Source organism: Salmo salar, chromosome 23 (genome assembly GCF_965601325.2).
Source record: "Salmo salar chromosome 23, fSalSal1, whole genome shotgun sequence".
Classification (NCBI taxonomy): Eukaryota; Metazoa; Chordata; class Actinopteri; order Salmoniformes; family Salmonidae; genus Salmo; species Salmo salar.
The window spans coordinates 44,836,609-44,864,389 of NC_138313.1; the positions used below are offsets into that span (position 1 = coordinate 44,836,609).

The 27,781-nt window shown below is 44.7% G+C and overlaps 1 protein-coding gene across 5 annotated transcripts; it reads right to left on the reverse strand.

Moving 5' to 3' along the window:
* On the reverse strand, positions 1 to 27,781 carry LOC106584716 (ubiquitin-conjugating enzyme E2 Q2). 5 transcript variants are annotated; one of them, XR_014382363.1, is made up of 15 exons: positions 27,510 to 27,781; positions 25,132 to 25,236; positions 17,613 to 17,735; positions 17,232 to 17,288; positions 14,700 to 14,786; positions 12,587 to 12,658; positions 12,203 to 12,287; positions 7,109 to 7,169; positions 6,918 to 7,008; positions 6,731 to 6,789; positions 3,716 to 3,764; positions 3,442 to 3,537; positions 3,272 to 3,338; positions 1,375 to 3,167; positions 1 to 1,301 (listed from the first exon to the last, which is right to left on the reverse strand). XR_014382363.1 is itself a non-coding variant. In XM_014170236.3 (14 exons), exons 1-14 carry the CDS (start codon positions 27,666 to 27,668, stop codon positions 3,136 to 3,138), a joined length of 1,125 nt encoding a protein of 374 aa, XP_014025711.1. In that variant the 5' UTR covers positions 27,669 to 27,781; the 3' UTR covers positions 1 to 3,135. The 5 variants fall into 5 exon arrangements, 4 of the variants coding, with proteins under 4 accessions (XP_014025711.1, XP_014025709.1, XP_014025710.1 ...); XM_014170236.3 differs by having other exon boundaries at positions 1 to 3,167; positions 12,602 to 12,658; positions 14,700 to 14,783; XM_014170234.3 differs by having other exon boundaries at positions 1 to 3,167; positions 14,700 to 14,783.

The window sequence follows — 27,781 nt, forward strand, 5'->3', positions numbered from 1 at the left end:
TCAGTTCATAAGAGCAATTTATACTTACACAGTATAATACAGTAATCCTTCTTATTAGTACACATTTAAAAAAAAAAGATATTTAGCCAAACATTCTTGGTATACAAGGTGAAAAACACAGAACCTCACCATACACTGTTTATATGTTCAACCAAGCCTGGTATTCTACGTCCCAAACGGCAGCTTATTTCTCACATAGTGAACTACATTTGTTTGACCTAAGCCCTACCAAAGAAAGTAGTGCACTATATAAGGAAAGAGGGTGTCATCTGGGACATATCTAAGATGTTATTACTTTGCCAGGACAAGGAAGATCCCCCTACAATTAGTCAACTGTGTTTCAACTTAGGTAGCTATAGAATTTAGAATATATCACCCAATGAAAGGTTGTATACTATAGACCAGGGCTGCCCAACCCTCTTCCTGGAGATCTACTGTCCCGTAGAATTTCAGTCCAACCCTCTTCCTGGAGATCTACTGTCCTGTGGGTTTTCAGTCCAACCCTAATTTAACACACCTGATTCTACTAATTAGCTGCTCAACAAGACCTGAACTAGCTGAATCAGAACCGCTAAATTATGGTTGGACTGAAAACCAACAGGACAGAAGATCTCCAGGCAGAGGGTTGGCCAGCCTTGCTATAAGCCCAATGAAAACTCTGTCCTGTAATAATAGGAATAATAATATGATCGATTGAAAACATACAATTGTGTAAGTCTCACAAATGCTTTAACCTCCAATGAAAGCTGACTATAGTAAACTAACTAGTAACGTAACTGATGAAGGGTGTTTGTCTGAGGGAGAGGTAAAATAAAAATCACAGCTTTACAAGTTTGGTGCAGGAATGTGATAGAGTGAACGGTGAATAGCCACAGCATCTTTCATCAGTATGTCTTATGTGTGTTGTGACACGGAAGCCTCGTATACTACGCTCTAGCCTGGTTGGTCCCAGGTATGTTTTGTGCGGTCTTGTCAAGTCCTGTGACATTTTGGAAAGACCGTACAAAAAAATACAGATCTGGAACCAGGCCGTCAGCGTCTTTAAATGCAGTACAACAGTGGTCGTCATGTCATGAGCAGACCCACCAACCGCCAAATAAAAAGACCGGATTGTTATCTACTCATAAAGGCCTCTTAATGTTAGCATGGCGCTAACCACTAACTACAGGGCTACGTTAGCTCTGCTAATGCTAACTTCAGATGGCTATACCTTTAACCTCAGTGTCGGTTGGGAGGAACAAAACTATCTTAGTTTACATTCCTTAGAATAAAACAAGAGCGTCATAATGCTTATACAACACCTAGATCCAAAATGGCACCCCATTCCCTATATAGTGCACTATGAAGAGAATACGGTGCCATGTCAGACAACGCCTAGATCCAAAATGGCACCCCATTCCCAAGACACTACAATATTTTAGACCAGGGACCAATAGAGCTCTTGTCAAAAAGTAGTGCACTATGTAGGGAATAGGGTGCCGTTTGGGACAGAAACCTTCTGGCCTCACACCAGAGACATCCTCCTGCATTCTGCGGCAGGTAAGCACACCTGTTCTGCCCCCCCCCCCCCCAATGTTATATTTAAGACAGGTACATGGATTTACAAAATGACAGGTTCAACTATAGTACATGAATAATATTCAGACTGGGTGTGGTGACTGAGGATCAATAGCTGCATGCTACTATAGCTGCATGTTAAATTAGGGTTGAACTGAAAACCCACAGGACGGTAGATCTCCTGGAAGAGGGTTGGGCAGTCCCTATATCAGGACTGCCCAACCCTCTTCCAGGAGATCTACCGTCCTGTGGGTTTTCAGTTCAACCCTAATTTAACACACCCGATTCTACTAATTAGCTGCTCAACAAGACCTTAACTAGCTGAATCAGATATGCTACATTAGGGTTGGACTGAAAACCTACAGGACAGTAGATCTCCAGGAAGAGGGTTGGACTGAAAACCTACAGGACAGTAGATCTCCAGGAAGAGGGTTGGACTGAAAACCTACAGGACAGTAGATCTCCAGGAAGAGGGTTGGACTGAAAACCTACAGGACAGTAGATCTCCAGGAAGAGGGTTGGACTGAAAACCTACAGGACAGTAGATCTCCAGGAAGAGGGTTGGGGCAGCCCTGGGCTACATAGTTTACTGCTTTTGACCATCCATTTATCTGAAACCCACAGCAAAGATGCTTTGCTTTATTTCTAAGAGCTTTGTCAACATCCTACGTTTGTATTCCCAATGGGCCCCGGCCAAAAGTAGTTTAGTAAGTAGGGAATAGGATGTCATTTAGGACAGAACCTCACGACTCAGTTTAAAGCCCCTCCTGCATCCTAGTCACACACCATTTTGTCACCAATCTGGCTCATGGGACATTAAACAAGCCAGCAAGTACAATTACAATTTTAAGCGTATAATATTTTAACAATGCCTGCAATTTGTACCAGTAAATATTACACAAAATGAGGAGGAATAAGGAGCAGTGTCACGAAAGATGACATCACTGAAACATCTTCTTCGCTTTAAATTCAAACGGTCACCACAGAGCTTTCAGTTAAATCCCACTGACCATGCCGTGGCGGTAAGGTAAGAGCTGACAGAGTCACACTAAAAACAGAGAAGGACATGGCGACGAACAAACCAGCCAGCTCTCGTCTTGTCAGAACATCAGTGTTCTCTCTCCCAGGAGAAACAGATGGTGACTTTATGTCAAGCCCATGTTGTCACACCAGCGTATGTACAGAAGAAGAAAAAAGCCATTCTCCACATTTTTTTGAGAGAAGGGAAAACAAGAACCTTTCTGTGTAGATAAAAAAAAAAAAATGATGCCCTCAGTCTCCACAAACACGCCCCTCAGAGGAAGTGGAGTGACGTGAGAGCGAGAGGGGGAGGAGGAGGAAGTCTAGCCTATTGTTGGACCAGGCAGAGAGGAGAGATACTGGTCAACTGAGCCGACGGCGACAGACGAGATGGAAGAATTTTTGTCAGTTGGTTTCCAGGAGAAAGATGATTTACTTACTCCTGATAAGTCAGAAGGGAGAAAATAGTCCCCCCCCCAAAAAAATAAAACTAAACAAAAGAAAGTTTTTGACCCGAAGACATTATTCTGTTCCCAGTGAGTATAAGGAGTGACTTCTTTACCCGTCTTCTTTAGGAGGTGTGTACCAGCCTGAACAAAAAATAACACAGGAGGTTGCCATAGTACCCACTGGTGTATATATTATCAATATTATATATTATTCAAGCTCATATGGATTGATAATTGGGACTTACCATTCTTTTCGTGAATCTGGACCAGGGATTTGTATGACTGTTGTGCTCTGGCAAGATTGTACTGGTTCTGAAAGGGGGGAAAAAAGTAAAAATAAAAACAGATCAGACTCATCTTCAACAACCTCCTCCAACTGGTAACAATTCCCAGGATGTTGAATGCATTAGCCTACCTTATTGGCTCCAAACTGCACTCTGGCTTTTCCTTTGACTAAAGTGGCATTGATCTGCATGATCACAGACTCTATGGAATAGGCACTGCTCCAGCCCTGGAACAACGTAAAGAAATACATCATTAGACCGGTTTTCACCTGGTCACTTCTGTCAGAAGAGAGACTTATTTAAAAAATGTTTAAGACAATTGAGCTAAGAGAAAGAAAGCGCCAACTTCCTCAACCACTTTGGTTAGGGATGAACATTGTGTGAATGGTTAAATATGATCCAGACCTGTTTTGTGAGAAGTTCCATACACAAGGCCCCTCCGCCAAGAACGTAACTGAAACAGAATGAATGGAGAGAAGCATCAGCTCGGTACCAGTTCAAGATGGAGAAGTACCAGGACCGGTCCACAAAACCAGACAACGATTAGGCCCATCTCAATCTTGTCATTTAGCAGACACTCAACGTACCAGTGTATTCAACATAAAATAGCTATGTACGACAACTACATATCACAGTAGGTATAAGAATGTGTTCTTAACTGACTTGCCTAGTTAAATAAAGGTAAAAATAAAAATATATATATAAAAAAGAAGGTATGTTCCTTTTATCATCAAACTACATTGGTTAAAACAGTAGTTCAGAATGATTTGCATTAGTGATGGATAAGGACACAATGAACCCGACCCCTCCAAGGACACAATGAACCCGACCCCTCCAAGGACACAATGAGGACGACCCCTCCAAGGACACAATGAACCCGACCCCTCCAAGGACACAATGAACCCGACCCCTCCAAGGACACAATGAACCCGACCCCTCCAACGACACAATGAACCCGACCCCTCCAAGGACACAATGAACCCGACCCCTCCAAGGACACAATGAACCCGACCCCTCCAAGGACACAATGAACCCGACCCCTCCAAGGACACAATGAACCCGACCCCTCCAAGGACACAATGAACCCGACCCCTCCAAGGACACAATGAACCCGACCCCTCCAAGGACACAATGAACCCGACCCCTCCAAGGACACAATGAACCCGACCCCTCCAAGGACACAATGAGGACGACCCCTCCAAGGACACAATGAACCCGACCCCTCCAAGGACACAATGAACCCGACCCCTCCAAGGTCACAATGAACCCGACCCCTCCAAGGACACAATGAACCCGACCCCTCCAAGGACACAATGAGGACGACCCCTCCAAGGACACAATGAACCCGACCCCTCCAAGGACACAATGAGCCCGACCCCTCCAAGGACACAATGAGCCCGACCCCTCCAACGACACAATGAGGACGACCCCTCCAAGGACACAATGAACCCGACCCCTCCAAGGACACAATGAGCCCGACCCCTCCAAGGACACAATGAGCCCGACCCCTCCAACGACACAATGAGGACGACCCCTCCAAGGACACAATGAGGACGACCCCTCCAAGGACACAATGAGGACGACCCCTCCAAGGACACAATGAGGACGACCCCTCCAAGGACACAATGAACCCGACCCCTCCAACGACACAATGAGGACGACCCCTCCAACGACGCAATGAACCCGACCCCTCCAAGGACACAATGAGGACGACCCCTCCAAGGACACAATGAGGACGACCCCTCCAAGGACACAATGAGGACGACCCCTCCAAGGACACAATGAACCCGACCCCTCCAAGGACACAATGAACCCGACCCCTCCAAGGACACAATGAACCCGACCCCTCCAAGGACACAATGAACCCGACCCCTCCAAGGACACAATGAGGACGACCCCTCCAAGGACACAATGAACCCGACCCCTCCAAGGACACAATGAACCCGACCCCTCCAAGGTCACAATGAACCCGACCCCTCCAAGGACACAATGAACCCGACCCCTCCAAGGACACAATGAGGACGACCCCTCCAAGGACACAATGAACCCGACCCCTCCAAGGACACAATGAGCCCGACCCCTCCAAGGACACAATGAGCCCGACCCCTCCAACGACACAATGAGGACGACCCCTCCAAGGACACAATGAACCCGACCCCTCCAAGGACACAATGAGCCCGACCCCTCCAAGGACACAATGAGCCCGACCCCTCCAACGACACAATGAGGACGACCCCTCCAAGGACACAATGAGGACGACCCCTCCAAGGACACAATGAACCCGACCCCTCCAAGGACACAATGAACCCGACCCCTCCAACGACACAATGAGGACGACCCCTCCAAGGACACAATGAGGACGACCCCTCCAAGGACACAATGAGGACGACCCCTCCAAGGACACAATGAGGACGACCCCTCCAAGGACACAATGAGGACGACCCCTCCAAGGACACAATGAACCCGACCCCTCCAAGGACACAATGAGGACGACCCCTCCAAGGACACAATGAACCCGACCCCTCCAACGACACAATGAGGACGACCCCTCCAACGACGCAATGAACCCGACCCCTCCAAGGACACAATGAGGACGACCCCTCCAAGGACACAATGAGGACGACCCCTCCAAGGACACAATGAGGACGACCCCTCCAAGGACACAATGAACCCGACCCCTCCAAGGACACAATGAACCCGACCCCTCCAAGGACACAATGAGGACCCGACCCCTCCAAGGACACAATGAGGACGACCCCTCCAAGGACACAATGAACCCGACCCCTCCAAGGACACAATGAGGACGACCCCTCCAAGGACACAATGAGGACGACCCCTCCAAGGACACAATGAACCCGACCCCTCCAAGGACACAATGAACCCGACCCCTCCAAGGACACAATGAGGACGACCCCTCCAAGGACACAATGAGGACGACCCCTCCAAGGACACAATGAACCCGACCCCTCCAAGGACACAATGAACCCGACCCCTCCAAGGACACAATGAGGACGACCCCTCCAAGGACACAATGAGGACGACCCCTCCAAGGACACAATGAACCCGACCCCTCCAAGGACACAATGAGGACGACCCCTCCAAGGACACAATGAACCCGACCCCTCCAAGGACACAATGAGGACGACCCCTCCAAGGACACAATGAGGACGACCCCTCCAAGGACACAATGAGGACGACCCCTCCAAGGACACAATGAACCCGACCCCTCCAAGGACACAATGAACCCGACCCCTCCAAGGACACAATGAACCCGACCCCTCCAACGACACAATGAACCCGATCCCTCCAAGGACACAATGAATAGAATCGACAGACTGACAAAGAGTATTGTATTTGGGTAGAAACAGACGCAGAGAGAGAGAGAGAAAGTCCATCCAGACTTCAATGAGCAGCACTCACCCGCCAGACAGCACAGGAGAGACAACCCGTACGAACGGTGGGTCAAAGGGAAAGTTATCCTGCAAGAGACAAACAACAAGAAATCTTTTTAGCTCAAAACCTCTTTCACATCCAATAAAAGCCAAATTAATATATAATTTTTCATTAAAAAAAAGAGAAAGAAAATCAATCAACAAATGAAACTCACTTTATATGAGAAACTGAGCAGAATGTAGTCCACCCCTTCCTTCTCCTTCATAACTTGCAAGTCACTATGTAAGGGACTATCTGGGTCTACCCTGTTAAAATAAATGACAATGATTACACTATATTATCCAGATTTAGACAGAGAGGAAACTACACATCTCTATGATATAATACCTGGATCTGAATACTTACGTTCTTATTTTGACGTGCCATTCATAAAGGCTGTCATTGACTAGCTCCACTGAATAAATACCTGGAAATGAATAACAAGATATACAGGTGAACATCACTGTTAAAACAGACAGATTTTGATGGGGATTTTTTTCTTCAATTATGCCAATTACATTTTCCAAGGGGCGTGGACATCGACCCTAAGGAGTTAATAAACATGTTATGATAGTTTTCATCAGCCCAGATCTACAAGCACTGAAGGGTTTGAGCCAATGGGGAGAGGGTAGACGCCGAGCGGGTTGAGCCAATGGGGAGAGGGTAGACGCCGAACGGGTTGAGCCAATGGGGAGAGGGTAGACGCCGAACGGGTTGAGCCAATGGGGAGAGGGTAGACGCCGAACGGGTTGAGCCAATGGGGAGAGGGTAGACGCCGAACGGGTTGAGCCAATGGGGATGTATAGACGCTGAACGGGTTGAGCCAATGGGGAAGAGTAGACACTGTACTGTACACTGTGAGGGCCAAATGGGGAGGGGTAGACACTAAAGGGTGAGGGCCAAATGGAGAGGGGTAGACACTAAAGGGTGTGGGCCAAATGGGGGAGGGGTAGACACTAAAGGGTGAGGGCCAAATGGGGGAGGGGTAGACACTAAAGGGTGAGGGCCAACTGGAGAGGGGTAGACACTAAAGGGTGAGGGCCAAGTGGGGAGGGGTAGACACTAAAGGGTGAGGGCCAAGTGGGGAGGGGTAGACACTAAAGGGTGAGGGCCAAGTGGGGAGGGGTAGACACTAAAGGGTGAGGGCCAAGTGGGGAGGGGTAGACACTAAAGGGTGAGGGCCAAATGGGGAGGGGTAGACACTAAAGGGTGAGGGCCAACTGGTAGACACTAAAGGGTGAGGGCCAAATGGAGAGGGGTAGACACTAAAGGGTGAGGGCCAAATGGAGAGGGGTAGACACTAAAGGGTGAGGGCCAACTGGAGAGGGGTAGACACTAAAGGGTGAGGGCCAACTGGTAGACACTAAAGGGTGAGGGCCAAATGGGGAGGGGTAGACACTAAAGGGTGAGGGCCAACTGGTAGACACTAAAGGGTGAGGGCCAAATGGGGAGGGGTAGACACTAAAGGGTGAGGGCCAAATGGAGAAGGGTAGACACTAAAGGGTGAGGGCCAAATGGAGAGGGGTAGACACTAAAGGGTGAGGGCCAACTGGTAGACACTAAAGGGTGAGGGCCAACTGGAGAGGGCTAGACACTAAAGGGTGAGGGCCAAATGGAGAGGGGTAGACACTAAAGGGTGAGGGCCAACTGGAGAGGGGTAGACACTAAAGGGTGAGGGCCAAATGGGGAGGGGTAGACACTAAAGGGTGAGGGCCAAATGGAGAGGGGTAGACACTAAAGGGTGAGGGCCAACTGGAGAGGGGTAGACACTAAAGGGTGAGGGCCAACTGGGGAGGGGTAGACACTAAAGGGTGAGGGCCAACTGGTAGACACTAAAGGGTGAGGGCCAACTGGTAGACACTAAAGGGTGAGGGCCAACTGGAGAGGGGTAGACACTAAAGGGTGAGGGCCAAGTGGGGAGGGGTAGACACTAAAGGGTGAGGGCCAACTGGGGAGGGGTAGACACTAAAGGGTGAGGGCCAACTGGAGAGGGGTAGACACTAAAGGGTGAGGGCCAAATGGAGAGGGGTAGACACTAAAGGGTGAGGGCCAACTGGAGAGGGGTAGACACTAAAGGGTGAGGGCCAAGTGGGGAGGGGTAGACACTAAAGGGTGAGGGCCAACTGGGGAGGGGTAGACACTAAAGGGTGAGGGCCAACTGGAGAGGGGTAGACACTAAAGGGTGAGGGCCAAATGGAGAGGGGTAGACACTAAAGGGTGAGGGCCAAATGGAGAGGGGTAGACACTAAAGGGTGAGGGCCAAATGGAGAGGGGTAGACACTAAAGGGTGAGGGCCAAATGGAGAGGGGTAGACACTAAAGGGTGAGGGCCAAATGGAGAGGGGTAGACACTAAAGGGTGAGGGCCAACTGGTAGACACTAAAGGGTGAGGGCCAACTGGTAGACACTAAAGGGTGAGGGCCAACTGGTAGACACTAAAGGGTGAGGGCCAACTGGAGAGGGGTAAACACTAAAGGGTGAGGGCCAAATGGAGAGGGGTAGACACTAAAGGGTGAGGGCCAAATGGAGAGGGGTAGACACTAAAGGGTGAGGGCCAAATGGGGAGGGGTAGACACTAAAGGGTGAGGGCCAAATGGAGAGGGGTAGACACTAAAGGGTGAGGGCCAACTGGGGAGGGGTACACACTAAAGGGTGAGGGCCAAATGGGGAGGGGTAGACACTAAAGGGTGAGGGCCAAATGGAGAGGGGTAGACACTAAAGGGTGAGGGCCAAATGGGGAGGGGTAGACACTAAAGGGTGAGGGCCAAATGGGGAGGGGTAGACACTAAAGGGTGTGGGCCAACTGGGGAGGGGTAGACACTAAAGGGTGAGGGCCAACTGGAGAGGGGTAGACACTAAAGGGTGAGGGCCAACTGGAGAGGGGTAGACACTAAAGGGTGAGGGCCAAATGGTAGACACTAAAGGGTGAGGGCCAACTGGGGAGGGGTAGACACTAAAGGGTGAGGGCCAACTGGAGAGGGGTAGACACTAAAGGGTGAGGGCCAAATGGTAGACACTAAAGGGTGAGGGCCAACTGGGGAGGGGTAGACACTAAAGGGTGAGGGCCAAGTGGGGAGGGGTAGACACTAAAGGGTGAGGGCCAAATGGTAGACACTAAAGGGTGAGGGCCAAATGGGGAGGGGTAGACACTAAAGGGTGAGGGCCAAGTGGAGAGGGGTAGACACTAAAGGGTGAGGGCCAACTGGAGAGGGGTAGACACTAAAGGGTGTGGGCCAAATGGGGAGGGGTAGACACTAAAGGGTGAGGGCCAAATGGGGAGGGGTAGACACTAAAGGGTGAGGGCCAAATGGAGAGGGGTAGACACTAAAGGGTGAGGGCCAACTGGAGAGGGGTAGACACTAAAGGGTGAGGGCCAAATGGGGAGGGGTAGACACTAAAGGGTGAGGGCCAAATGGAGAGGGGTAGACACTAAAGGGTGAGGGCCAACTGGTAGACACTAAAGGGTGAGGGCCAACTGGTAGACACTAAAGGGTGAGGGCCAACTGGTAGACACTAAAGGGTGAGGGCCAAGTGGGGAGGGGTAGACACTAAAGGGTGAGGGCCAAATGGGGGAGGGGTAGACACTAAAGGGTGAGGGCCAAATGGGGAGGGGTAGACACTAAAGGGTGTGGGCCAAATGGGGAGGGGTAGACACTAAAGGGTGAGGGCCAAATGGAGAGGGGTAGACACTAAAGGGTGAGGGCCAACTGGAGAGGGCTAGACACTAAAGGGTGAGGGCCAAATGGGGAGGGGTAGACACTAAAGGGTGAGGGCCAACTGGTAGACACTAAAGGGTGAGGGCCAACTGGGGAGGGGTAGACACTAAAGGGTGAGGGCCAACTGGGGAGGGGTAGACACTAAAGGGTGAGGGCCAACTGGTAGACACTAAAGGGTGAGGGCCAACTGGTAGACACTAAAGGGTGAGGGCCAACTGGGGAGGGGTAGACACTAAAGGGTGAGGGCCAAATGGAGAGGGGTAGACACTAAAGGGTGAGGGCCAACTGGAGAGGGGTAGACACTAAAGGGTGTGGGCCAACTGGTAGACACTAAAGGGTGAGGGCCAAATGGAGAGGGGTAGACACTAAAGGGTGAGGGCCAAATGGAGAGGGGTAGACACTAAAGGGTGAGGGCCAACTGGTAGACACTAAAGGGTGAGGGCCAACTGGAGAGGGGTAGACACTAAAGGGTGAGGGCCAAATGGAGAGGGGTAGACACTAAAGGGTGAGGGCCAACTGGAGAGGGGTAGACACTAAAGGGTGAGGGCCAAATGGAGAGGGGTAGACACTAAAGGGTGAGGGCCAAATGGGGAGGGGTAGACACTAAAGGGTGAGGGCCAAATGGGGGAGGGGTAGACACTAAAGGGTGAGGGCCAAATGGGGAGGGGTAGACACTAAAGGGTGTGGGCCAAATGGGGAGGGGTAGACACTAAAGGGTGAGGGCCAAATGGAGAGGGGTAGACACTAAAGGGTGAGGGCCAAATGGAGAGGGGTAGACACTAAAGGGTGAGGGCCAACTGGAGAGGGGTAGACACTAAAGGGTGAGGGCCAACTGGTAGACACTAAAGGGTGAGGGCCAAATGGAGAGGGGTAGACACTAAAGGGTGTGGGCCAAATGGGGAGGGGTAGACACTAAAGGGTGTGGGCCAAATGGGGAGGGGTAGACACTAAAGGGTGAGGGCCAAATGGAGAGGGGTAGACACTAAAGGGTGAGGGCCAACTGGAGAGGGCTAGACACTAAAGGGTGAGGGCCAAATGGGGAGGGGTAGACACTAAAGCGTGAGGGCCAAATGGAGAGGGGTAGACACTAAAGGGTGAGGGCCAACTGGTAGACACTAAAGGGTGAGGGCCAACTGGGGAGGGCTAGACACTAAAGGGTGAGGGCCAAATGGAGAGGGGTAGACACTAAAGGGTGAGGGCCAAATGGAGAGGGGTAGACACTAAAGGGTGAGGGCCAAATGGAGAGGGGTAGACACTAGGGTGAGGGCCAACTGGAGAGGGGTAGACACTAAAGGGTGAGGGCCAAGTGGGGAGGGGTAGACACTAAAGGGTGAGGGCCAAGTGGGGAGGGGTAGACACTAAAGGGTGAGGGCCAAGTGGGGAGGGGTAGACACTAAAGGGTGAGGGCCAAGTGGGGAGGGGTAGACACTAATGGTTTGGAGCGTTTTAGTAGTGTCAGCTCTGCATGCAAATTGACTAGTTGAGACATAAAAAGGATATTGATAGAAAAGTGAACTCATCTATTACAGTAAAATAATGTCTCGATGTGTTTCGGTGTCCACATGACCGATTCTTTCGGACAAAACCTCAAATGTAAATAGCGAGTTGAAACCGCTTGTCAGAGAGGAAGATATGATCTCTCAACTTAGTTGGCGTGAGGTAAAAATCACAAAAAAAAAAAAAACAGGAATTGAAATGAATTCGATATATCGCCCAGTCCTAAGCTGTACCAGGCCAGGACTCACCTGTCTTATAACTCTGTGATCTGTAGATCTCCCTGAGTTCCTTCATGAGACGATCGGAGGCCTGAACGGAACCAGAGACGGCGCCCTGAAACAGGCATCACAACACCACTGGGATCAGAACCAGGCTAACAGAGCACCGTTTCTCAATCCAGTCCTCCAGGACCACACCTACTTTTGATCTATTCCAAAAAACACTCACATACCTGATTTAGCCAATCATGGGCTTTATGATTAGTTAACTTGTTTAATCAGGTGAGCTAGTTTTTGGAATGGATTAAATATGGCTGGTGGTCCCCAAGGACTAGGTTGAGAAAAAAAACAGAGAGACTATACAACTGAAGAAATGTTCCCATCCCCCCCTGAAAAAGAAGAAAGAAACCTTACCGAATGAGCACTTACGTTCAAGTGGTCCTGCCTCTGGTTCTTACGGATCTTCTCAAGGATGGCCAGGTTCTCCTTCAAATCAAATTGTATTTATATAGCACATTTCGTACCAAAAAGAAAATGCAGTAGGAAGTGCCTCATTTAATAATAAAAATGTAGAATTTATTTGTAAAATATATATAAGATAGTAAAACAATAGTAAAAGACTACACAGTATAATGAAATGCTTACTTGCAAATTTCTCCTATGAATTACATTAGAGAATAAAAGTATAAAAATTGTACTGCGTAAAATAATGTAACAATCATAAAAATAACATTTAGGGAAGGCGTAGTCTGGGTACCAGTCTAACACGCCACTCCATGTCATTTTCCAAAGAGACTTGCCTTTTCGTCAATCTCAACATTCATTATGCAGCTGGGATTTATGGCAGAGTTGGTCATTGGTGGTTGGAAATAACATTTTAACAGGTTTCCACTGAAGCAATTGTAATGACAGTCCACCACAACACACCCAAGAGGTTCCTGATTAGCAAGGGGGTTGTCTGTGTTCATTTTCATTGTGTATTAAAAACAGTTTGAGATCATTGTGAGGGGACTTCGCCAGTGGTTGAATGGGAAATAGGAACTTCCCAGGAAAATGTTGTCCGAGGTTGCAACAGTAACCAAGGGTGGTGGGGCTTAGCGAAGGGTCAATTGCAGTATGTATTTAGTTAGCGAATTTAGAAATTAGCTAGCAACTTTTGACAGACTGGTTTCGACAGGACAAAATCAGCTACTTTTTAAAAACTGAAAAGGTTGTGAGCTACTATTTTTGTATAGCTTTCAAATAAGCACATTCATCTCCTCTCCCCTGCAACACTTCACCAGGTCCTTGGTGTACAAGAGATGTGTCCTCTAAATATACCTGGTAAAATAATGGTTAATAAACTATCAAGGGGATCCATAAAATTATATTTTGTATTTCCTGAATTCTGTTCTCTGTTTTACATTTCCTGGTTAGGGATTTTCCCCAGTTTTTTTTACACTCAATATTACAATTATTTACAGAGAAACAGACTATTGATAATGTCAAAGCCTAATGTTCGTTTCCATTAATTCTACACTATAGCTAAAGGTAAATCACTCAGTTCTGCTAACACTAGCTAGTCCTCTCTGGCACCATTCGTCTTGTTTGAGCTCGTAGGTCTCGCAGCGTGCGTTTCCTGAAAAGGCATCTGCTGGAGCCAGACCCTATTGGCCTCTTTGGTAAACGACACGGAGTACAAGGAGTGGAATGTAATAGCTGAACAAACACAACCAGGCTAGGGAAGACGGTAAAAAGAAAAGTCAACTATATACACTGAGCATAACAAACATCAGGAACACCTAATATTGAGTTGCACCCCCCCCCCCCACCCCCTTTTGCTAAAAGTGTTTAAAGCGTTCCACAGGGCTGGTGGCCCATGTTGAGTCCAATGCTTCCCACAGTATGGTCAAGTTGGTTGAATAATCTTGATACACTGATTTTTTTTGTTGGCATCCCCCCTCCCTTTTTCTCCCCAATTTTGTGGTATCCAAATTGGTAGTTACAGTCTTGTCCCATCGCTGCTACTCCTGTACGGACTCGGGAGAGGCGAAGGCCGAGAGCCGTGCGTCCTACGAAACACAACCCAAACAAGCCGCGCTGCTTCTTGACACAACTCTCACTTAACCTGAAAGCCAGCCGCACCAACGTGTCGGGAGGAAACACCGTATACCTAGCGACCGTGTCAGCGTGCATGCGCCAAACCTGCCACAGGAGTAGCTGGGGCGCGATGGTACAAGGAAATCTCGGGCGGCTAAACCCTCCCCTAACCTGGACGACACTGGGCCAATTGTACGCCGCCTCATGGGTCTCCCGGTCGCAACACAGCCCAGGATCAAACCCGTGTCTGTAGTGACACCTCAAGCACTCAATGGTATAAAAATCCTTCTTTCACCCGTCTCCTCCTCTTCAACTACACTTAAGTGGATTGAACAAGTGACATCAATAAGGGATCATAGACTGACCAGCTGAAAGCTATGTCATGGAAAGAGCAAGTGTTCTTAATGTTTCGTAGACAGATAGAGACAGACGCACGCAGGGTAATTACCTTCTCTATTCCGTCGTCCTCTGACTTCTTCCCGTCCACTGGCTCCTCTTCCTTCATCTCATAGTGGTCCAGGTCTTCAATGTCCTGCTGAACACAATCTATAGTTTTATTGCATATAGTATAGAAACACAAGAGAATGTATATACGGCACAAGAAGTTTATGATGAACGTGGACATTATCCGTCTATATACACATCATTGCACATAGTAGGGTTGGGTGATGTCTTAAATGACAGATCGTCCAATCCAAACATAGCAGGAATAGACGATTGGGGTCAATTGGTGGGAAGAAGGCAATATAAAAGGACACATTGCTAGGCCTAAACAGTGTTAGACCTAGTTATTTTGGCTAGCCTAGGCTACAGAATGATTTACGAATTGATAGGACTTTCTTTAGTCCATAAAAATACTTATATCTCTTATATTAGCCTTTTAAAAACAATTATATCCGTGTCAAATTATTTATTTTTTAAATTAACATTTCTTTATTTAACCTTTAAAGGCAAGTCAGTTAAGAAAAAAAAAATCTGATTTACAATTACGGCCTACCCCGGACAACGCTGGGCCAATTGTGCACCGCCCTATGGGACTCCCAATCACGGCCAGATGTGATGCAGCCTGGATTCGAACCAGGGACTGCAGTGACGCCACTAGCACTGAGATGCAGTGGCTTAGACCGCTACGCCACTCGGGAGCCCAAGTCAAATGTCAAGCTACAATCTACATTATTAATAACAATGCACGACAACAGTCTAACCACCTAATAAATTGTATTCAGAAAGTATTCACACCTCTTGACTTCTTCCACATTTTGTTGTGTTACAGCCAGAACATAAAATTGATTACATTGAGATTGTGTCACTGGCCTACACACAATATCCCATAATGTCGAAAGTGGATATGTTTTTCAGCATTTTTACAAAAGAAATACAAATAAAAAGCTGAGTCAATAAGTATTCAACCCTTTTGTTATGACAAGCCTAAATAAGTTCAGGAGTTAAAAAATATGCTTAACATAAGTTGCATGGACTCACTCTGTGAACAATAATAGTGGTTAACATGATTTCTGAATGACTACCTCATCTCTACACATGGGTACATTTAAAAAAATAAAATAAAAAAAAAGACATGAATATCCATTTGATCATGGTGAAGTTATTAATTACACTTTGGATGGTGTATCAATACACCCAGTCACTAGAACACATATAAACGTCCTTCTTAACTCAGTTGCCGGAGAGGAAGGAAGCCTCTCAGGGATTTCACCATTAAGCCAATGGTGATTTTAAAACAGTTAGAGTTTAATGGCTGTGATAGGAGAACTGAGGATAGATCAACAACATTGTATACAACATTGTATAGTTACTCCACAATACTAACTTAAATCACAGAGTATAAAGAAAGAAGCCTGTACAGAAAAATATTCCAAAACATGCATCCTGTTTTCAATAGGGTACTAAAGTAAAACTGCAAAAAATGCAGCGAAGAAATGTACTTTTTGTCCTGATTACAATGTGTTATGTTTGGGGCAAATCCAACACAACACATCATTGAGTACCACTCTTCATATTTTCAAGCATGTTGGTGGCTGCATCAAGTTATGGGCATGCTTGTTACTGGCAAAGACTAGGGAGTTTTTTGGGATAAAAAAATAATAAAAATAGAGCTAAACACAGGCAAAAACTTGGTTCAGTCTGCTTTCAAAACAGACACAGAGACAAAAATCACCTTTTTAAGCAGGACAATCGGCTTCATAATGTACAGTAAGACAAATACACACTTGAGTTACCTACCAAGACGTCATTGAATGTTCCTGAGTGGCCTAGTTAGTTTTGACTTAAATTGGCTTGAAAATATGGCAAGACTTGAATATGGCCGTTTAGAAATGATCAACAACCAACTTGACAGAGCGTGAAGATTCTTTTTAAAGAAAAATTTACAAATATGTACAATCCATGTGTGCAAAGCTCTTAAGAGAATTTACCCAGATAGACTCACAACTGTAATCACTGCCAATGGTGCTCCTACAAAGTATTGACTCAGGTGTGTGAAAACTTATTGTAAATGAGATATTTCTGTATTTCATTTTTAATAAAATTTGCAAAAATGTCTAAAAACATGTTTTCACTTCATCATTATGGGGTAATGTGTAGATTGGTCAGAAATATTTTGATTATATTAATTTAACGTTTAGGATGTAACAACAAAATGTGGAATTAGTCAAGGCTTATGAATACTTTCTGAAGACAGCGCTTGCATTGAAAATGTAAGCTATGGCAAATAGGCCATTTGGCACATCACCCTGTTGTGACGTAAATGTTGTGAGGTAAATGTTGTGTGCAGAACAGCACTGTGCTATTGTGCTGCCAGACTCCGGACGTGCAGTCAAATTCAAATATGCTAAACCCTGTTTGTGACATCACGATGTCGTCACCATCGACGATGGCCGTCAAACGTCCGTCGATCGATGACGCAACCGTAAAACCGCCCAACCCTGGTACATTAGGTAGGTAAACATGTACACACACGCACCTCGCCCATTTCTTCTTCATCCTCCTCCTCAGATGTCACTTCATCCGCTGGTCCATGCTATACGGGAGAGTGGGGAAAAAGAATATACAAAAAGAAAATGACTTTTTGTGTCAATGGCGTATGGAATGTTACCCAGAACACGAGGCTTGCGTTACGGCTGTACCCATCCGCAAATCACTATATTTCGATTTAAATCTGATGCAAATAATGTTAGCTAGAAATATATCTATATCTAAAAAATGTGATTCAAAACCAACTGAATATCGACTGATTTCAAAACTGTGGGGTACACCAATTCTAGATTATTATTATTATTTTTTTTATATACGAGGTTGTCAGGTTTACCATAGAAATATAATTTAATTCTAAAATGAGCCCTACCTTGCGCTCTGGGTTGATGGGCCCAGCAGGGAGTGGCTGATCTAGCATCTCAACATCTGGGTGCTGTGGCAGGTTGTACAGCCGACACAGGTCACAGATGAGACGCTTTAGCTGCTGTAGGAGCTGGGAGAAAAAAAAAAGAATAACAGGTCAACTATCATTCTACAGCAGCTACAGTATCTCTGAACCTTTCTCACAATAATAGAACACCAACAACTTTTTACTGGAAATGATCAAACAATTTTGAAGGAGGTACTATGATTTCCATGAGTCAGAGCAACTTAGTCAATGTTCTATGTGGCTCAGTTGGTAGAGTATGACACTTGTAACACCAAGGGTTACATTTCCGCTAGGGCCACCCATACGAGAAAAAAAATTATGCACGTATGACTAAGTCGCTATGGATAAAAGCATCTGCTAAATGGTACGTACTGTGCCTTCAGAAAGTATTTCTTAACATTTTGTTGTTACAAATTGGGATTTAATTGTCTATTATTTTTTATGATCTACACAAAATACTCTGTCAAAACCTAAGAAAATGTTTCTAAAATGTTTTTGATTATTAAAAAATAAAAATGTATACGTCTTGAATAGATAAGAATTCAACCCCCTAATTCAATACATGTTATAATCACCATTGGCAGCGATGACAACTGAGTTAGTGGTTATATATATACACATATATATATATATATATATATATATATACACACATATATATATATATATATATATATATATATATACACACACATATATATATATATATATACACACACATATATATATATATATACACACACATACATATATAATATATATATATATATATATATATATATACATACATATACACATATACATACATATACACATATACATACATATATACATACATACACATACGTATATACATACATACACATACGTATACATACGTATACATACATACACATACGTATACATACGTATACATACATACATACACATACGTATACATACGTACACATACGTATACATACGTACACATACGTATACATACATACACATACGTATACATACATACACATACGTATACATACATACACATACGTATACATACATACACATACGTATACATACACACACATACGTATACATACACACACATACGTATACATACACACACATACGTATACATACACACACATACGTATACATACATACACATACGTATACATACATACACATACGTATACATACATACACATACGTATACATACATACACATACGTATACATACATACACATACGTACACATACATACACATACATACACACACATACATACACATACGTATACATACACATACGTATACATACACATACGTATACATACATACATACACGTATACATACACGTATACATACATACATACACGTATACATACATACATACATATACATACATACATACATACATACATACATACATACATACATATCACACACACACACACACACATATCACACACACTTGCAAACATTTCTAAAAACCTGTTTTCGCGTTGTCATTATTGGGTAGTGTGTGGAGATTGATGAGAAAACGTTTTTTTTTTTTTATTCCATTTTAGAATAAGGATGTAATGTAACAAAATGTGGAAAGTGAAAGGGGTCTGAATACTTTCAGAAGGCACAATGTAGGGTGCATGGTAAAGTAACCAGGTGGTAGCCAGCCAGTGACAGTGACTAAGTTCAGGGAAAGGGTACTGGGTGGAGGCTGGCTAGCGATAGCTATTTTACAGTCTGATGACCTTGAGATTTAAAAACAGATTCTGTCTCTCGGCCCCAGCTTTGATGCACCTGTACTGACCTCGCATTGCGTATGATAGCGGGGTGAACAGGCAGTGGCATGGGTGGATGATGTCCTTGATGATCTTTTTGGCCTTCCTGTGACATCGAGTGCTGTAGGTGTCCTGGAGGGCAGGCAGTGTGCCCCCGGTGATGTGTTGGGCAGATCTTACCAGCCTCTGGAGAGCCCTGCGGTTGCAGTCGGTGCAGTTGCCGTACCAGGCGGTGATACAGCCCGACAGGATGCTCTCCATGGTTCATCTATACAACTTTGTGAGGGTCTTAGGGGCGAAGACGAATTTCTTCAGCCGCCTGATGTTTAAGAGGCGCTGTTGCACCTTCTTCACCACACTGTCTGTGTGGGCGGACCATTTCAGGATGTCAGTGATGGGTATGCCGAAGGAACTTGAAGCTTTTCACTTTCTCCAGGTGTTGTTTTCTACCTTCACCACATGGGGGCAGCCGGTCAGGAAGTCCAGGACCTAGTTGCACAGGGCGGGGTTCAGACCAAGGGCCCTGAGCTTAGTGATGAACTTGGAGGATACTATGGTGTCGAAGGCAGAGCTGTAGTCAAATAACAGCATTCTTACATAGGTATTCTTCTTGTCTAAATGGGATAGGGCAGTGTGATGGCGATTGCATCGTAAGTTATTCTATTCGGGCGGTATGCAGAAGTGGGTATAGGGTGTCAGGTAAGGTGATATGATCCGCAAACACTCCAGCCATCTGGTCCACGCAGGCTCTGACGCCGTGGCTAGGGATGTCGTCTGGGTCGGCAGCCTTGCGAGGGTTAACGCGCTTAAATGTCTTACGTCGGCCACAGAGAACAAGAGCCCACAGTCCTCGGGACGGGCCACGACGGTGGCACTGTGTTATCCTCAAAGCGTGTGAAAGTGTTTAGCTTGTCTGAGAGCAAGACATCAGTGTACACGACGTGGCTGGTTTTCCCTTTGTTATCCGTGATTGCCTGGAGTCCCTGCCACATACGTCTTGAGTCTGAGCCGTTGAATTGCGACTCCACTGTCTCTGTACTGACGTTTTGCATGACCAGCATTGAATAAACCTTAGCATGGGTACTTCCTGTTTGAGTTTCTGCCTATAGGAAGGGAGGAGCAGAACGAAGTCGTAATCTGATTTGCCGAAGGGAGGGTGGGGGAGGGAACTGTAGCCATCCCGGAAGAGAGAGTGGTCCAGAGTTTTTGAAGAGCTGGTACTACAGGCAAATGTGTTGATAGAACTTCAATAAAGTTTCTCATTTTCTTTGTTCAAGTTCCCAGCTACAAAAAATGCGGCCTAAGGATGTGGTATCCAGTCTACACAAAGTCCAGTGTTGTTCCTTGAGGGCCATTATGGTATCGGATTGAGGGGGAAAAATACAAGGCTGTGACTATTGTCGAGGTATTCTTGGCGGGGTGAACAAAATGACTTAAGTTCCTGTACGTTATCACAATCACAGCACGAGTAGTTAATCATGAAACATACACCTAACGCCTTTCTTCTTCCTGGAGAGATCTTTCTACTTGTCTGCGCGATGTACTGAGAACCCAGCTGGCAGTATGGACAGGGACAGTATATCCGGAGACAGCCATGATTCTGTGAAACAGAGTATGTTACAATACCTGATGTCTCTCTGGAAGGAGATCCTCGCCCTGAGCTCATCTATTTTATTGTCCAGAGACTCAACATCAGCGAGAAATATACTCGGAAGCGGTGGATGGTGTGCACACCTCCTGTGTCGGACTAGAAGTCAACTCTGAATACCTCTTCTCCGCCGGTGGTGTCTTGGAGCAGCCTCTGGGATGAGTTCCTTTGCCTTGGGGGGTACGAACAAAGAATCCAATTCGGGAAAGTTGTATTTCTGGTCGGAATGCTGGCGAGTTACCGCCACTTTGATATCAAAAGGTTATTTCCGGCTGTATATAATAACACAAAAAACGTTCTGGGCTAATGTAAGAATTAACACACAAAACAAAAATACTGCAAAGTTGACATTTTCAAGTCTTGCCATAGATTTTCAAGACGATTTATGTCAAAACTAACTAGGCCACTCAGGAACATTTAATGTTTGTCTTGATAAGCACCTCCAGTGTACAAAACATTAGGAGCACCTGCTCTTTCCAGACTGACCGGGTGAATCCAGGTGAAAGAGGAGGATTCTAAGTGGATATTGTTTTAAGAACGTCATACCATGGATCATTTAGCTATTTGATTTTGAATTGTAGGACCGCTTTAGGTATCCAAAAACAAAGTTCATAAGATATTTAATTTGGACTTTACCTTTGTAGCCCATAGAAATGCATTAAATAACAAACACATAATTAGAAAAAAAATAAGGGGGAAATAAACGACATTGTAAGGAATACATTTTTGAAGTGTCTTGTCCAATATCTAAGAGATACTGTATAAGAAAGCTCCAGAAAGATTTGTTTTTTTTAAACATATTTAATCCCTTATTTTAGTTGGGACAAAACTACCTCCATTCGTCACTTATTTTCCTTCACTACCTCCATTTTTATGGGGATCTTTGTTACTTAGATTAACGCAGCAACTCTAGACTAGAGGTTTTGAATGTCACCTGTTAAATTCACTTTAATCCGTGTAGATGAAGGGTAGGAAACAGGTTAAAGATTTTTAATCCTTCAACCAATTAAGACATAGATTGTGCATGTGTGCCATTCAGAGGGTGAATGGGAAAGACAAAAGATTGAAGTGCCTTTGAACGGGGTATGATAGTAGGTGCCAGAATGCACCGGTTTGAGCGTGTTAAGAAATGCAACGCTGCTGGGTTATTCATGCTGAACAGTTTCCCGTGTGTATCAAGAATGGTCCACCATCCAAAGGACATCCAGCCAAGTTGACAACTGTGGGAAGCATTGGAGTCAACATGGGCCAGCATCCCTGTGGAACACTTGACACCTTGTAGAATCCATGACCTGATGAATTGAGGCTGTTCTGAGGACAACAGGGGAGGAGGTGCAACTCAATATTAGGAAGATGTTCCTAATGTTTTGTACACTCGGTATATTTTAGCAATAAGGCCCAAGGGGTAGTGTTATTCCTATTGACATGAATGTGGTGGCCAATATACCACAGCTAAGGGCTGTTCTTAGTCAAAGCCCTTAGCCGTGGTATATTGGCCATATCATGCCTTATTGCTATTATAAACTGGTTACCAATGTAATTAGAGCAGTAAAAATAAATGTTTTGTCCTACCCGTGGTATACGGTCTGATAAACTACGCCTGTCAGCCAATCAGCATTCAGGGCTCGAACAACAGTATATAATTGGCCTCGAGTTTTAGGTTATTGTCCTGCTGACAGGTGAATTTGTCTGTTGAAAGCAGACTGAGCCAAGTTCTGTTAGGATTTTGCCTGTGCTTAAATCTATTCAGTTTCTTTTATCCTAAAACTCCTTAGTCCTTGCCAATGACAAGCATATCCATAACACGATACAGCCACTACCATGCTTCAAAATACAAAGCGTGGTACTCAGTGATGTGTTGTATTTGCCCTAAACAGAATACATTGTAAACAGGACAAAAAGTTTATTTATTTGACTAATTGCAAACAGGATGCATGTTTTGGAATATTTTTATTCTGCACAGACTTCCTTCTTTGCACTGTAATTTAGTTTAGTATTGTGGAATAACTACAATGTTGTTGATCCATCCTCAGTTTTTTTCCTATCACAGCCATTAAATTTACTTTTTGAAAGTCACCATTGGCCTGGAGTAGTTTCGTTCCTCCCCGGCAACCGAGTTAGGAAGTACGCCTTTATCTTTGTAGCGACTGGGTGTATTGATACGCCATTCAAAGTGTTATTCAATACTCAAAGGTATATTTATTTTTACACATCTACCAGTAGGTACCCTTCTTTGCGAGGCATCAGAAAACCTCCGTGGTCTCTGTTGTTGATAATTGTATGTATGTGTGGGGTACAGAGATTGGGTAATATATATATAATATTACATTTTGCGATATTGATAAATATTATTGATAGAAAAACATGTCCGTTCGTAGCCACTACAGTAATTTAAAAGAAAGGCCTTCTACCTCTATGGGTTCTAAATGTAATTCATATGGAAATGGCCCAAGCTGCTTGCTATAGCTAGCTAACTAGTTAGTCTGTCAGGCAAGAAAAGTTGTATGTTAAGGTAAATTAAGGCTGCGCTCACAAAGCATCAACCTTCACCATCTTGCTAATACAGACAACCAGCTAACTAGCCACCGAAATTAAGGCTAGAGTCATTTGTTTTTATCTGTTGGGTTTAGATTATGGTTTGTCATGTTTGCTAGGTAAAGATATCCATAGGCTATACATTGCCTTGTTTTCCTATTATTTGTCAGCTTAGCTGTTAGGGTAGTAGAGGCCCGTGCAGTGGAGCTCATATGATCAGTTGGATATTTATTTACAACTAACAAGTTGCTTGTTTTGTCCTGTTTCTACCAACACAATTCATTTGGAAACTGTCCCAGATGTGTAACTACTCAGCTAACATTGGCGAACTCTGTAGTTATGTTTTCTTGACTGACAGACTGAGTTAATTGGAGGAGAGAGAGATGGAGGGAGAGAGAGAAATGGGAGGCGTGTAATGATCACAATTTATTACATGAAGCCCTTTTTAGGAAGAGACTGTGTGTATGGTTGAGAAAAAGAATGAGGATGGAAGACAACAAAAACGTGTAAGAGGGAGAGAGAGAGATTATGTTCCTGACCACAACTGTAGCCTATGTATTGCGTCTGTCCTCTCCCCTGTTAGTCTGTTCCTCTAGGTCAGTGGAAGTCAGGGAAACTGATGTTGAGAGTCAGCAAAAGGCAGGGAGGAAGAGGCGTTAGAAATGACTAATATGTGTTGCACGGTAGTTTTTTTTTTAGTAAATCGTTTTTTTGATAGTGTCTTTACACTAGGCTACACTGGGGCGGCAGCGTAGCCTAGTGGTTAGAGCGTTGGACTAGTAACCGAAAGGTTGCAAGTTCAAATCCCCAAGCTGACAAGGTACAAATCTGTCGTTGACAGTTAATCCACTGTTCCTAGGCCGTCATTGAAAATAAGAATTTGTTTTTAACTGACTTGCAATAGTTAAATAAAGGTGAAATAAAAAATGTAAGACAAAATGAGTGTTACTCCTATTGACATGAATGTGGTGTCATATTAAAGACGAGGTTGTGCTAAAAGTAAGTTAACTTGTAATTGTCATTTGTTCTTTGTTTTAGAGCTATGTCTGTTTGAAATGTGTGAGAAAATTTGCTTTATCTTAAACTCTCAGTAATCTGCAGCACACATAGTCCATGCAACTTAAGCACATTTTTACTCCTGAACTTATTTAGGCTTGCCATAACAAAGGGGTTGAATACTTAAGACCTTAATTTTTTTATATTAATTTCTATAAACAACATTCCACTTTGACATTGTGTGTGTGTAGATCAGTGGCACAAAATCTCAATTTAATAAATGTTATATTTGGGCTGTAACAAAATGTGAAAAAGTCAAGGGGTGTGAATACTTTCTGAAGGCACTGTATAGTGTTAACTGACCCTTTTTACAATAACTTAGCAACCAATTTTGTACGTGCTATTAGGGCCTATGCCTTCCATGAGAGCTGGTAGCTACATCCTGCAGCACATTTTGTGTTGGTGTAAAGAGGGGAAGTCCAGAGTCTACACACACACACACAGGTGAGTGACTTACCAGAGAGGTGCCCTTTCTGACATCTTCCAGGCGCTCCAACACCTCTGTCAGACTTGGGTCATCAGAGTCAACAAACCAGATTGGGGGTATAGAAGGGTATGACTCCTGGGAACGAGAGGTTGAGAGAAAAACAGGAGAGAGGGAGAGAGAAAAACGGGAGAGAGGCAGTGACCAGTTGATCACATCATTACTAGGAAAAGCTGTAATGGAACAATGCTGAAGTGACACACCATCTAGCTATCTATCTACACTGAACGAAAATATAAACGCAACATGTAAAAACTTCAACGATTTTAAATTGAGTTACAGTTCATAAGGAAATCAGTCAATTTAAATAAATGAATTAGGCCCTAATCTATGGATTGCACATGACTGGGAATACAGACATGAATCTGTTGGTTACAGATAACTTTTTAAAAAAACATGCTCGACAGGTCACATCTGATGAGTATGCAGGCCATAGAAGAAATGGGACATTTTCAGCTTCCAAGAACTGTGTACAGATCCTTGTGACATGCTGCCGTGCATTATCTTGCTGAAACATAAGGTGATACGGGTAAATGAATGGCACGACAAAGGGCCTCAGGATCTCGTCACGGTATCTCTGTGCATTCAAATTGCCTTCAATAAAATGCAATTGTGTTCGTTGTCCGTAGCTTGTACCTGCCCTTACCATAACCCCATCGCTACCATGGGGTACATGGTTCACAACTTTGACGTCAGTAAACCGCTCGCCCACACAACGCTGTCTGCCCGGTACAGTTGAAACTGGGATTCACCTGTGAAGAGCACACTTCTCCAGCATGCCGTTTTGCCATCGAAGGTGAGCATTTGCCCACTGAAATCGGTTACGACGCCGAACTGCAGTCAGGTCAAGACCCTGGTGAGGACGACGAGCATGCAGATGAGCTTCCCTGAGACGGTTTCTGACAGTTTGTGCAGAAATTCTTCGGTTGTGGAAACCTACAGTTTCATCAGCCGTCTGGGTAGCTGGTCTCAGACGATCCCGCAGACGAAGAAGCCGGATGTGGAGGTCCTGGGCTGGTGTGGTTACATGTGGTCCTGTGGTTGTGAGGCCGGTTAGACATACTGTCAAATTCTCTAAAATGATGTTGGAGGTGGCTTATGGTAGAGAAATTAACATTAAATTATCTCGCAACAGCTCTGGTGGAATTTCCTGCAGTCGGCATGCCAATTGCACGCTCCCTCAAAACTTGAGACATCTGTGGCATTGGGTTGTGTGACAAAACTTCACATTTTAGTGGCCTTTTATTGCCCCCTGCATAAGGTGCGCCGGTGTAATGATCATACTGTTTAATCACCTTCTTGATATACAACACCTGTCAGGTGGATGTATTATCTTGGCAAAGGAAAAATGCTCACTAAAAGGGATGTAAACAAATTTGTGCATAACATTTAAGACAACCTTTTTGTGAGTATGAAAAATGTCTGGGATCTTATTTCAGCTCATGAAACATGGGACTGTCACTTTACATGTTGCATTTATATTTTTGTTCAGTGTAGCTATATCTACAAAACATAAATAAACTGGTTAACTGATATTTCTTAAGGTATTTATTTTTATTCTTTGGGATTTGTGTGTATTGTTAGGTATTGCTACACTGTTGGAGATAGAAACAAACATTTCGCTGCACCTGCAATAACATCTGCAAAATATGTATACACGGCCAATACTATTTGGATTTGATTAGCTAGATAGCTGGAGCTACTTCAGAATAAAGAAATGATAGATCACATTCAGAAACATCCATAACTATACAACACGCACTAACCATCTAGTCACGACGTCACGTGTGCTGACTTGTAATGTTATGTCCTGATGTTTTATTTGTTGGCCGCTAGCTCATCCGAGTTGTTACGACGTCAATTAGCTACCTAGCTAATACTAAACAACCATTTTTCACACAGGACTATTCCGCATTAGTCAGCAATTGTGTTCACATGTCACGTTGACTTGTCTTATTGTATAAGCACAAAAATAAGCTACAATTAACAACTAGCTACATTTTATAGGTTGGTTGAGGGTCAAATGTATTTTAGGTTTTTTTTTCCTCCTCCAGACGCATTAGCCAACAAGCTAACATTAGCTAGCTAGTCTATAACAACCAACTAACTAAACGTTTACACATATGAGCTTGTTTGTTGTTTGCTAAATAGCATAGCTAACTATAGCTGAACATATGACCCGTTAATAAAGTATAAACAAACTGAATTCTGAACACATTCATATTTTAATTATCTAGTTAGCTAGCTGATTTGTGACACAAATTGTGTGTTCGCGTTGAAAAATTCCAAATTCGTCATGTTTATGTCTCGTCCTGTGCTAACTGGCTAGCTAACGTTAGCTTCTTTCTTACCGTGATGTTGCAATGTATAATCAGGAGTTTTTCACCAGTTACATTAAACTGACAACTAAGCTCATCAGGCTTCCAATCGATAATTCTGAAACGTTCGTGGTTTGGGTCAAAAATTGACTCCAAAAACTTCAATTCGGCCTTCAGACCCGACACCGACATCTTCCACTCATCTCAAGCCAGGCAGTCCGCGGGGGAGGGGACAAGTTGAGGCATATTGCGACCGCGCAGTCGGGACTGGATCTCGTTCCGTAGCGTGAGAGCACAACAAAAGA

Excerpts from the sequence above, each read along its gene's own strand:
- LOC106584716 (XM_014170233.3), bottom strand. The coding sequence starts at position 27,668 with ATGTCGGTGTCGGGTCTGAAGGCCGAATTGAAGTTTTTGGAGTCAATT. Across the intron at positions 12,288-12,586 it reads TGAACGTAAGTGCTCATTCG|GGCGCCGTCTCTGGTTCCGT; the intron begins GTAAGGTTTCTT and ends TGCCTGTTTCAG. Across the intron at positions 6,790-6,917 it reads TGCTCAGTTTCTCATATAAA|GATAACTTTCCCTTTGACCC; the intron begins GTGAGTTTCATT and ends TGTCTCTTGCAG.